At 44.8% G+C, this 11,427-nt stretch overlaps 1 protein-coding gene across 2 annotated transcripts in view; it reads right to left on the bottom strand.

Moving 5' to 3' along the window:
• PCDH10 (protocadherin 10) overlaps positions 1–8,903 on the bottom strand; it is a 55,902-nt gene extending 46,999 nt beyond the window's left edge. For both annotated transcript variants that reach the window (XM_069105374.1, XM_069105373.1), the window contains exons 1-3: positions 5,308–8,903; positions 3,563–3,621; positions 2,886–2,992 (exon numbers count right to left, since the gene is read on the bottom strand). In XM_069105374.1, the coding sequence (XP_068961475.1) occupies positions 2,886–2,992; positions 3,563–3,621; positions 5,308–7,956 (2,815 nt within the window). In that variant the 5' untranslated portion in view covers positions 7,957–8,903. The remainder of the gene's footprint in view (positions 1–2,885; positions 2,993–3,562; positions 3,622–5,307) is intronic.
• Positions 8,904–11,427: the final 2,524 nt, after the last annotated feature.

Raw genomic sequence — 11,427 nt, 5'->3', positions numbered from 1 at the left:
ATAGATAGATAGATAGATAGATAGATAGATAGATAGATAGATAGATAGATAGATAGATAGATAGATAGATAGACAGATAGATAAGTCAGGTAATACTGGGTGTATAAGAAATTATGTATGTGAGTATTAAAGTATAAATATACCCACCCAATATTTCTTCGCCAGATAATCTGGCCATTAACTGAATCAAACGTGGATTAAGGAAACTGGCTAAATGTTATTAAATGTTTGCTTTTCTTACTCTGAAAACGTGTAGATTCCCTAGCAAACATGTATTTCCTAATGTTACACTTTTGAAATATCAGTATTTATTCTTAAATTAAAAGGAAGGAATGGAATTTTTTAAAGGAAATTGACAATATACTTTTTGTCTTATTTTGGGGGAGATGGTTTAGCAACCATGGTGGTTTGCAATATAGTCTATGATTATAGCTTATCATAAGCTTTTAAAAGAAAATCATTACAATATTCTATATGCAGAAGATAGAGTGTGTCTATGATTTCACTGGTAGAGGAAAATTTCTGGTGAAAAAACTTTCTCAACATCCGAAGCCAAGGCCTGAATCTTCTCTTATACTAAAAGTCCTGAAAAATTTTCCTTGAGCACTGAGAAGTTAAGTGACTTGCCAGGAGTGACACTACCACTATGCATCAAAAGTGGGACTTGAACCCAGGTGATCCTAGCTTTCTATCCACTACTCTCAAAGCCCCTCAATATATAGAAGCGGATGTTTGCTTTCTTTTTTTTAAGTAAAAACTATCACTGAATGGATAATTTCTCATTAAAATACTTATTTGCAGCATAATATAAGTATTTTGCTTCTGTCCAATAATTTTTAAAATTGCATCAGGTATTTTGTGGATATCCACAGAATTCCCAGAAAGTGAATAAATATATTTTTAGGACAGTAATTTTGAGTCTTGAATTATTTTAAAATGAACAGTTTTTATTTTGATAAAAAAAAAGAAAAGAAAGAGTGAATAAATAGATTCAGTTTGTCATGTGTGTCAGAAATTCATATTGGAGCATTTTAATTTTTTTTTCAAATGCTTTGAGGCCTCAGAGAGAATTTGTCAGAAACATTATCATAGTGGCAATCCTTGGTGCCTCTAAAATAAAATAGATGCTGGGAAAATACAACAATAAGATTATATTCCCATCCATCTTTCAAATTCAGCCCTTTTTGCAGCTTTTTATTCCTTCTTCTACTGTTAAATTATTATTACTCATTATGTCTGATGGACTAAATTGTTAGAAATGTTCATTGATAGAGGAGTTCTGTGGTAAACTGCGATTTTAAAAAATGGAATATATCTAAACAGACTTACAGATGACACTGCTTTTAATTTAAAAAATAATAATAAAAAAAAAACCACAGTGCTGACTGCTGCATCAGAAACCCTAATTTTTAAAAGAATGGAAAGAATTGAAATGCATGGCTTTTTAAAAGAAAACAATAAATCATATCCCATATATAGGGCAAAAATGAAAGGGACTTTGTCCTCAGATATAAACTTCTGGCAAGATCTGGTTTGTTGTCAGGTTCCCAGACACTAAATAGATGCTCTGTTCACTTAGCGTGAAGGCTCGCAAGGGGCAGGGACCTCCAGGGACTCTTGGCACTTCTCAAGTCTCATTAGGTCTGCATATTAATGACTTTCAGCAACATAAAGGACCCTTGAGCAGCCCCTCCTTTTTTTTCCCTTCCTCCAGCCTGGGTTTCCCAAGGCAAAGGGCAACAGCAGACACACTACATAGTAGCCAAGTAGGAGGCCTGTGGCAGCCACCACTGCCAAGGGAACTGGGGGAGTATAATACCCTTTGCTACACTGTCCCAGTACTGCTTAGTGATTCTGAACACAGCCTGGTATCAGGGAATGGGGGGGAGGCACTCTATGACAGTTTACACAGCAACAAGGACTGCACCACAATTCTATGGTCCCAAACGGAACAGGACAAAGAAGTCATCTCAGACTTTGCTGAGTATGGATGACCAAGTGACGTATGTTATTAGTAGCCACAAGAATGATGTTGTCTCTTTCTACAAAACACAAAAGTATGCTCCCTCAAAAGTTACAAATCTAAAATAATGATAGAATGGGAAAGAAATCCACACCTTTCAGTGACTCCCCTATCATCCTAAAGTAGAAATATCTCTATCTGTATCTCTAGAGAAATCATTGATAAGAAACCTATGAGATAAACAACATTAATACATTATGTGGTGGAAAAGATAAGTATGAACACATTATCGCATCACATTCCCCAAAATTGACTACCAAGATCTATTAAAGCTAGAAATGTTCCAAATATGCATTTAGTGCTTAGCTACATTTTTTTTTTCTCATGTCCTATCCAGTACCTGACATAATGGCAATTGCATTGCTTCACAAAGAAAGAGGAGTAGATTCTACCTCTCATCGACCATTTATAGACTGTGTGACCTTGGATAAGTCCCTTGGCCTCAGCATCTCTAAAGTTTTAGTAGCTTTCTCTACAAAATGAAAAATTCATGCCTTTTTGCCTTGGAAAAAAAGATGACTGCTTCAGTTCCCTTCCATATCAGTTATTCCAGTCCACACTACCTCCCAAAATCATATTTAAGCCAAATCTGCTTCTACAAAAGCTACAATGAATATCTACTTTTACAAAGAAAAATATGTCAAGATCTATAAATCTTATGCAAAGATGTCAAATGAGCACCATATTACCTCTTGACATATCCCTTTCTACATGATATATAGATATATGTCTATGTACATAGACATATATGTGTGTACATACACATAGATCAATAACATTCATAAAACTACCTAAAAGATCAAATTCTCTGGGCCTTTTTTCTAAAATGTAAATATTTTGAGTCACCTAAGGTCACACTCACCAGAAGACTGACCCCGGTTGGTAGCGTCGTGGTCGCTGTCTCCTTGTTCACTGTCTCCATGCCCACTGTCCTTAGAGCTTACTATGTCAGCTTCCTGGAATGCAGAACTAGAAGTGCAAAAATGTTAGTATTAGAATAAACATCATAAAGAGGAAACTTAGAAAATATTCTTCTGCCATCATATGGCCACAGATGGTGCTGCATGTACACAGATCTTTCAGTAACATGTAGTTTTGCAGGATGCTGATTTTCTTCCTTTTAATTAAGCTTGAAAAGCAATCAGCACTAATAATCATCATAATAATAATAAGGACTAATAGTCCATTTGCTGATCACATTTCCATTATTATTGCCATCCATAATAACTATATTTTAAAATTATTTGCTCTCATCCTTTACATAAAATCACACCCAGATCAGTTAGTATTTAATATTAGAAAGTGCCAAGGTGTGTGGATTTATAGAAAACTAAACCAATGTATTCATCTATGTGTAACTGAAGCAAAGACATACTATTTGTGTTACTATCTTGATTCCTAATCATCAGTGTATTTGTGATTCCATCTTGACTTAACTCCATGCTTCTAAAATTCCTCTTTTTGCCCTTCCTACTTTGTATTATTACTAAGAAGGTCACAAAGTCTCCACACACCATTCTAGGAGCAAAGATTCCATACCTGTTTACCCGACGAGGTCTGTCAACTAGATAACTGAGCTCTGCTCGCTGATGTTTAGTCTAGAAAAAATAAATCAAAAGCATTTGAACTCCAAAAGTTAAAAAAAAAGAAAGAAAACAATAGCCTCAAAAGCAGACATGTATCCATTGCTACATATCTGAACACTTAGAGAGGCTGTCTTGAGACCTCAAACTGATACCTGGGGGGAAAGTGAAAGGGAGGTAGAAAACTTGCAAACATACAGTCATTATAAACTGGGGTTTTTTTGGCTTTGTTGAAAGTGAGGAGCCTGGTAGATGAAGGGGGGGTGGGGGTGGGAGGTAAAGCTAGACTTCGAAAGGAAAAAAAGGCTATTTTTAAATAACCTCAAATTTAAAAGGTGATTTTAATTTTAAACGAGGCATATATCATGCTACCCATAGCTGCTAATGTTAATCTTTAAAAAAATGTATAATTCTCTTCATTGGCCCAATAAATGTGTTGGAGTGCATCCTTAGTTAATGCAATAAAAATAAACAGCACACTTTTAATAAGAAAAAAGTTAGAATATTTTCATGGAAATTCTTTTTTTTGTCACTTTATTTTCAAAATGGGCTTCCATACAAATGAGCAATACAAATAGTCATGAAAAGTCAATTAATAAGCTCTAATTCTCAAAGTGAGTAAAGCACCTGCCAAGAGAAGAGTTCATAAAACCCCAGAGGTTCTTTTTCCTTTCAATCAACCACTGCACTCTTTTTCCCACACAGCATACACACTTTCAGGGGCACATACATTCTTGTACATAAACCACCTTACTCCCCACTCTCTGTCCCACTCCAACCCTCCCCAATATTTGCCCTTTGCCCTTTCTCCATCTTTTCTTTTTTAACTGAATCTGGATTGCTTGGCCAAATGCTTCTTAAGAAGAATGCTAACAGTACTGAAAGATCAAACAGTGGCAAGAAAAGCAAGAGAGTGGTCATTAACTAAGAGAAATATAGCTGGAGTGGTGATTGTGAAACCATTCCTTTAGTTTAATCTAGCAACGGGCAGTGCCAGGCCAGCTTCATTCAAATTCTCACGGTGTGGGCATGTGGCTGCAACAGTGTCTGTGTTGCTGTCCAGAGTAGAGAACTGCTGGCTGGCTCTTTTTTCAATGGGAGTTCAGAAGAAAGGGAGCTGATAACTCATTCGATCAAAGGTACATTCGAGTTTGGACAACTGTGTAGAGTTAAAACACACTTTAGCTTCTGTTTACAGGCGATTGAAAGCATTGATAAACAAAGCAAATGAGAATCCACTTTATTAAACACTGGGACAGACAGACGCAGAGAGCAGGAAAGATGTTTGAGTGTGTGTTGGAGCTCACTCTCCCCCCATCCCTCCCTTTTTCTCCTCCCCAGACTGGCTTTCTGGGAACTTAGTGAACAGAAAGGGAGTTGGAAAGAAGGAAGAGGCGAGGGAGGTGGGGGAAGTAGAAGTGGAGAAAAAGGTACAGGAGAAGGGGGAATCAAAATAATTGTGAAGGAGGGTGCACAGAGGATTGGAAATATCTGGTTATACAAGGAGGAAGGAGAGGGCCAGCCTCCTTCCCCAACATTGCAAGAAAGCTAAGATCCTAAAAATAAATTAAATAAATAAATAAATACACAGGGCAGCCGAGGCGAGAGAGAGTACGGTGCACCAGTGATGGATGTGCCGGGCTAGAGGAGGCTTTCTGATGGAGGAGATGATAGATGGTGGTCCTTTCGCTTGAGCCTTACCTCGTTGGACAGTATGCTGCCGTTGGAGATGATATCGGGCTGCTGGTCAGTGTAGCCAGTGACGATGGCCCCGCAGGGGTTGTGCTCAGTGTCAGTACTCCGAGAAGGGCTGCAGGGTTTGAGGAACATCAGGTCGGTCTTGGCAGACTCTGGAGTCAGACAGACCTGATAACAGTAGTTCTGGTTGTGGTGATGGGAGCCGAACCCTCCTGACTCCTCCACTGGTACCTGTGTTGGGTTGCTGGGTACATTGGAGCTCTGAACCAACATAATGTCCGACTTGCTGAGCTTCTTCTTGCGCGCCCGAGCTTGGCGGCTGCAGCACGAGGATCCCCCGCCTCCTGCTCCCCCACAGCAGCAGCAGCAGCAAAGACAACAGTCGCTGGCCAGGCACGAGTATATATTAAGCTTTTTCTCCTTCTGGCAGCGTACTGCCAGCACTATCATGGCCAGTAGGAAGATAAAAGACACTGAGCCCAGGGCGATGATAAGAATGAGGGTGAGGTCCAGCGAGGTCTCCCCGCCGCCTGAGCGACTGGGACGCTGGTGTTCTCCACCAGGACCTCCTCCTGCTCCGCCCCCCCCACCGCCGCCCAAGGGTTCCACTGCCCCATCGACCAGTTGCACCTGCAGTGTTGCTGTGGACGACAGCGGAGGCTGTCCGTGGTCCCTCACCTCTATCACCAGCTCGTAAGGCCGCTGGGGGTCGCGCTTGGCCGGCACCCTACGCGCGGTGCGGAGCTCCCCCGTGCGCCAGTCCATGCGGAATAGACTCATCTCATTGCCCCGCACAATGCTGTAAGTGAGGCGGGCATTTTCTCCATCGTCTGCGTCCACTGCGGCCACTCGCGTGAGAAGGTAGCCAGGTTCCGCTGAGCGAGGTAGCACCTCGCGCGCTGGAGTTCCGTTGCGCCCGGGCAGGGGCGCCACGATGGCGGGAGCGTTGTCATTCTGGTCTACAATGAGGATGTTGACGGTAGCGTTGCCGGCCAGGGCCAGAGGGCTGCCTGCGTCCCGGGCTTCCACTTGGAAGCTGAAGTCTTTGAGCTGCTCGTAATCGAAGGAGCGAAGCGCGTACAAGTAACCATTCTCTGAGTTGATGGACACATAAGTGAAGACGCTCATGCCCTGTATCTGACAGTCCAGGATGGAATAGGCAAGCTGGGCGTTGGCTCCTTCGTCTCGGTCGGTGGCGCTAACAGCGTAGATGTAGGCTCCTGGCACGTTGTTCTCGGTCACATACACGTCGTAGACAGGCTGGCTGAAGCGAGGAGCATTATCGTTCACGTCCGAAACCTGAACCTGTATGGACTTGCTGGTGGCCAGTGCGGGCTCGCCGCGATCCCGGGCCACCACTGTCAGAGTGTACGAGTCCCCTGCCTCCCGGTCCAGTGGGGTCTCAGTCACGATAGTGTAGTAGTTCTTGAAGGAGGACTTGAGACGGAACGGCACGTCACCGAGCAGCTCACACTGCACCTGCCCATTCTCCTCCGAGTCGCGATCAGTCACACTGAATAGGGCAACTACAGTGCCCGGCGCCGCGCCCTCACTTACAGCTTCCTTGACTGTGCTGAAGCTGATCTCGGGTGCGTTGTCATTGGCGTCCAGCACCCGCACAAGTACCTTACAATGTGCCGGCACGGCGTTGGGCCCCAAGTCCTTAGCTTGCACGTACACCTGATAGACTGGACTCTCCTCATAGTCCAACTCCCCGCTCACCTCCAGGCGGCCGGTACGCGGGGACAGACCGAAGAGCTCCCGCGCCCTCGGTGAGATGTGACTGCTAAATGAGTACACCACCTCACCGTTCGGGCCCTCATCTGGGTCCGTGGCGTTCAGCTGAATGACCAACGTACCTGGGGGTGAGTTTTCAGGCAAGGAAACAGTGTAAACGGGTTGGTCGAAGGAGGGCACGTTGTCGTTGGAGTCCAGCACTCGGATAGTGAGCAGGGCCGTGCCCGTGCGCTGTTGCTGAGGGGGTAAACCCCCTCCTCCGGCGCCTCCTGCCCCTCCTCCTTCCCCTCCACCTCCCCCGTCCACGGCGGTCAGCACATAGCGGTGCACCGCCTGCTGCTCCCGGTCCAGCGGTTTCTCCAGTACTAGCTCGGCGAAGCGGTTGCCATCTCCCTGGGTCTGGACATCAAGAGAAAAGTAGCTGTTGGGGGTGATCTCGTAGTCGCGCAGGGAGTTGGTGCCCACGTCTGGGTCGAAGGCGCTCTCCAGTGGGAAGCGGGTGCCCGGTGTGGCGCTCTCTGAGATCTCCACCGTCAGGTCGGGCTCTGGGAAGGCTGGTGGGTTGTCATTTATGTCCAAAACCTCGATCTCTACCCGGAACAGCTCCAGTGGGTTCTCCAGGAAGACCTCCAGGTGCAGGACACACGAAGGGCTCTGTTTACAGATCTGTTCTCGGTCGATCTTCTCGTTCACGTACAGCACCCCGGTCTCCAGGTTAAGGTCCAAGTAAGGGGTCCTAGAATTGGGGACCGTCTGGAAACGGCGAGCCGAAAGTTTTGTAATGTCCAAGCCCAGATCTTCGGCGATATTGCCCACGAACGTGCCATGCTCCTGCTCTTCCTGCACCGTGTAGTGCAGCTGTCCAAGGACTCCCTCCACCATCCAGAGCAAGGCAAAGAATAATAGCACAATCATCTCCAACAGGGGGGAAAAAGAAAGAAAGACAGAAAGGTTCCTCTGCAGCCAACAGCCCCCCAAGCACCCCACCCTCCAGCAAAATCCTCCAAAAAATACGAATAAAAGTGCACTACGTGGCAGCACTGCCGGGGCTGGGGTGTCTTGGAAAGATTTAGTATTCCTTTTGCTTCATTTTAGGGTTCTACCCCCCACCATACAGCCTCTCCTTTTTCGCGCTTGGCACACGAAGGAAGGCAGACGTCCCCGCTCCTCATCTGTAATCTTACCACTGGCCAATTAATAAGATAATGATAATAGAGTATTTCAGCTTCTTTTATTTATTCCGATAGTCTTGGCGCAGGGCAGTGCAGGCAAATCCCAAGGAGGAAATTTCGATATTTCAAGACTGTCCTCGGTTTGTCTTCCTGCTGATGGGAGGAGGAGGAGGAGGAGGAGAAGGAGGAAGAGGAGAAGGAGGAGGAGGAGAAGGAAAAGCAGAACGAGGAGGAAGAGGAGCAGAAGGGAGAGATGCCGCTGGAGCCGTTGAACATGCCTCTTAATTTAAAAATTATAATAATAATAATAAACCACTGCTAAAAAGCACAAGCAAAAAAAAATATTTGTAACCAGCGAGATTTTATGTAGAAAAAAGCACCAGTGCTTTGCAGCATCAAACTTTCATTCCCTTCGGTTTTCTGGTTGAATTTCTCTTCTTAGATATTTCTCTCCCCCTTGTTTTCATTTAGGGGCATATCCAATCTCTTCTGCTCTCACTGTCTTCAACCTTGCTCTTTAAAAATGTAGTGAGCAGTTTTTTGCTTGCCGTTTCTTTCTAACCTCTTTCCCTCTCCCTCTCTTCTCTTTCTCTCTCTCTATCTAACCTATCTCTTTCCTCTCTGCTTCCCCCCTTCAGCCTTTAGATGCAGCTTCTGGGATCTCTGCTGGCCGTTTCTGAGCTCCGAGCGCTCGGCTTCTCTGTTTTTGCGCAGCGCCCTCCATCTGCCAACCAATTGCGGAGCAGCAACACCCACTGGGGAGGGAGCTGATTGGATAGACCGGACGTCAAGCAGGGCGCGTCACAAGGCAACCAGGCTGGGGGAAGAGGAGGCGAGCTTGGTTCCAGAGCAGGTCTGGGAATGTGTGTGTGAGTGTGAGTGCGAGAATAACCCTGCAGATCCCAAAGCGCTTGCTAGGGGAATCTCTGCTTCGGAAACTTAATATTCCCTTGCTGCAGAGAGTGGATAGGGAATAGAGGATCCCCTATTTGCATCAGCAACACTAATGCATCATAACAAAAACAGCAGTGTTCTTTCCTTGGAGAGGTGTTTCCTAGGATGCTAACTGCGCCTCCCCCCTCCTTATTTTGTATCTTCTTCCGTGACATAGAAATAGTTGTTTTCAGCTCGAGGCAAAAGAAGAAAAAAAGTTGCAGTGAATGTCTGACTTACTTTAATTAGTACAGTTTCGTAATTGAGGACAGCCAAAGGAAATAATAAAAATACAAATAATTTTGCTGCCAGGGTCGCGCCTGCTCTCAGATGAAGCAGGTGGATTTGCACAAGAGGTCGAACGGGGATCAGTGGTGAAGATCGAAGGGTTGAGGGAGCAAGGTATTGGGGAGGGTTCTGGGAAGCCCAGAGGCTCCCGCCAAACCATTTGTGCTGACAGCCTCTATGTCTCTGCTCTTTTAAAAGATAATCGCTACTTGCATAAAATGATGCTGTCAGAATGGATTAACTTTCCCTCCGCACCTGGAATGAAAGCAAGCACTCTGATAAATGACTGAGTAGTTTCACTACTGTATCTCTACTCTACACCTCTACATCCTTTGCTGAAATGCTCTTTTTTAGCTTCCTATGCCTGGTACATCAAGGCTCAGTGAATCACCTAAGATATCCCTACGCGGCACGCGGCGTAGTACAGCAACTCGAAAGGCGGAGGGAAAGGATAGAGAGGGAAGAGAAGGAGAGAGAAGAGAAGGCTAGCTATTTTTTTTTTTTTTTTCTTTAAAAAGGAAAAAAGCACCCCCCCCCCATCCCGTCCATTCCTCTATCCCACCCCTGCAACCAGGGTGAGCTGAACTGGGACACGACAGGGAGGCTTTCAGCACCGTGCATAAACCTTGCTTGAAAATTCTACCTTGCACTAGCAAAAGACCACAGTCAATGCGGCAGGAGCGGGGAGCTCTCATTATAGAAATATATATATATACACAATCCACATAGCTTCTGTATAAACTTGTACTTCTGCGATATGTGTGTGTGTGTGTGTGTGTGTGTGTGTGTGTGTGTGTGTAATATTCGGTCAATCTAAAGGGTTTTGTAAGTGGAGGTTTTTACACTGTAAAGCGCCTTTAGACAGCCCGGTATACACGCCTCTAGTCCATTCTGTACCACTATAGCGATCTGTATCTGAGTGATGTAAAGTTAAAATAGTGCGCCTAAGTCCCTGAACTCTTCATTCCTTAAAGAAACACTTGAAGAGATTGTTCAGAGAAAAGGGATTGTCGGAGCCCTTCACAGGAAAGGTGTCGTTTGTACCTATTATCTGGTTCCCACATGCTCTTAAAAACCCTGCATCTCTTCTTTTTCCAGAAGATAAGAAAGAATTCTCAAGATTTCAGAATAAAACAAGATTCAGGAAATATATATATGTATATACGTATGCATATGTAGGTGTATATGTATATGTATATGTATATGTATACACACACATAACTACACCACATAGTCAAGGGGGCATGTCTTTTGCCGAGAAGAGCAAAAGCGTCTGTGGACGGATATTTAAAGAGCATTTGCTACTAGGGACTAAAGACACTGCATTTCTCACCCACTTTCTTTTTAAAAGATTATGCACTTGCACGCCCTTATGAAGTAAATATCTCCTGTATTTCCTCCAGTTCTTCCTACCTCTTTTCATGGGAATAGATCTCGTCTTTAAGCAGTTTACAAAGATGGGATGCCGGGGGGGGGGGGGGGGGGATATGGCTAATCCTTTTCCAGCTGCGGTAAATTTAAGAGGGGACCAGAATCCAGCAGCAACCGCAGCAGCTGAAATGTTTCAGCGTCACGTCTGAGGCTGAGAAAGGAGCTACAGTTTATAAAAGAACCTGTGGATCGATGAGAAGGCGATTATGGTGTGTCGGAATATTAATAGTTATCCGATCGCCTCCCCCCCCCTCCCTCACACACACACACACACACACACACACACACACGATTAAAAAAATTGGAATCCTATAGCTGAGTCATCAGATCCAGTAGCATTTTTCCACCTTCCGACAGTCCTTTCCTAGTGTGTGTACATCCACGTAGAGAAGGACGTGTCTGCGTGTTTGTGTGTGTGTGTGTGTGTGTGTGTGTGTGTGTGTGTGAGAGAGAGAGAGAGAGAGAGAGAGAGAGAGAGAGAGAGAGAGAGAGAGAGAGAGAGAGAGAGAGAGAGCGAGAGAGAGAGAGAGAGAGAGAGAGAGAGAGAGAGAGAGAGAGAGAG

Source organism: Petaurus breviceps, unplaced genomic scaffold (assembly GCF_028583685.1).
Source record: "Petaurus breviceps papuanus isolate PSGF00001 unplaced genomic scaffold, PetGlider_PUasm1.0 76, whole genome shotgun sequence".
In the NCBI taxonomy this organism is placed as follows: Eukaryota; Metazoa; Chordata; class Mammalia; order Diprotodontia; family Petauridae; genus Petaurus; species Petaurus breviceps.
The sequence above is the reverse complement of the archived record's forward strand: the minus strand, read 5'-3'. Positions and strand labels throughout refer to the sequence as shown.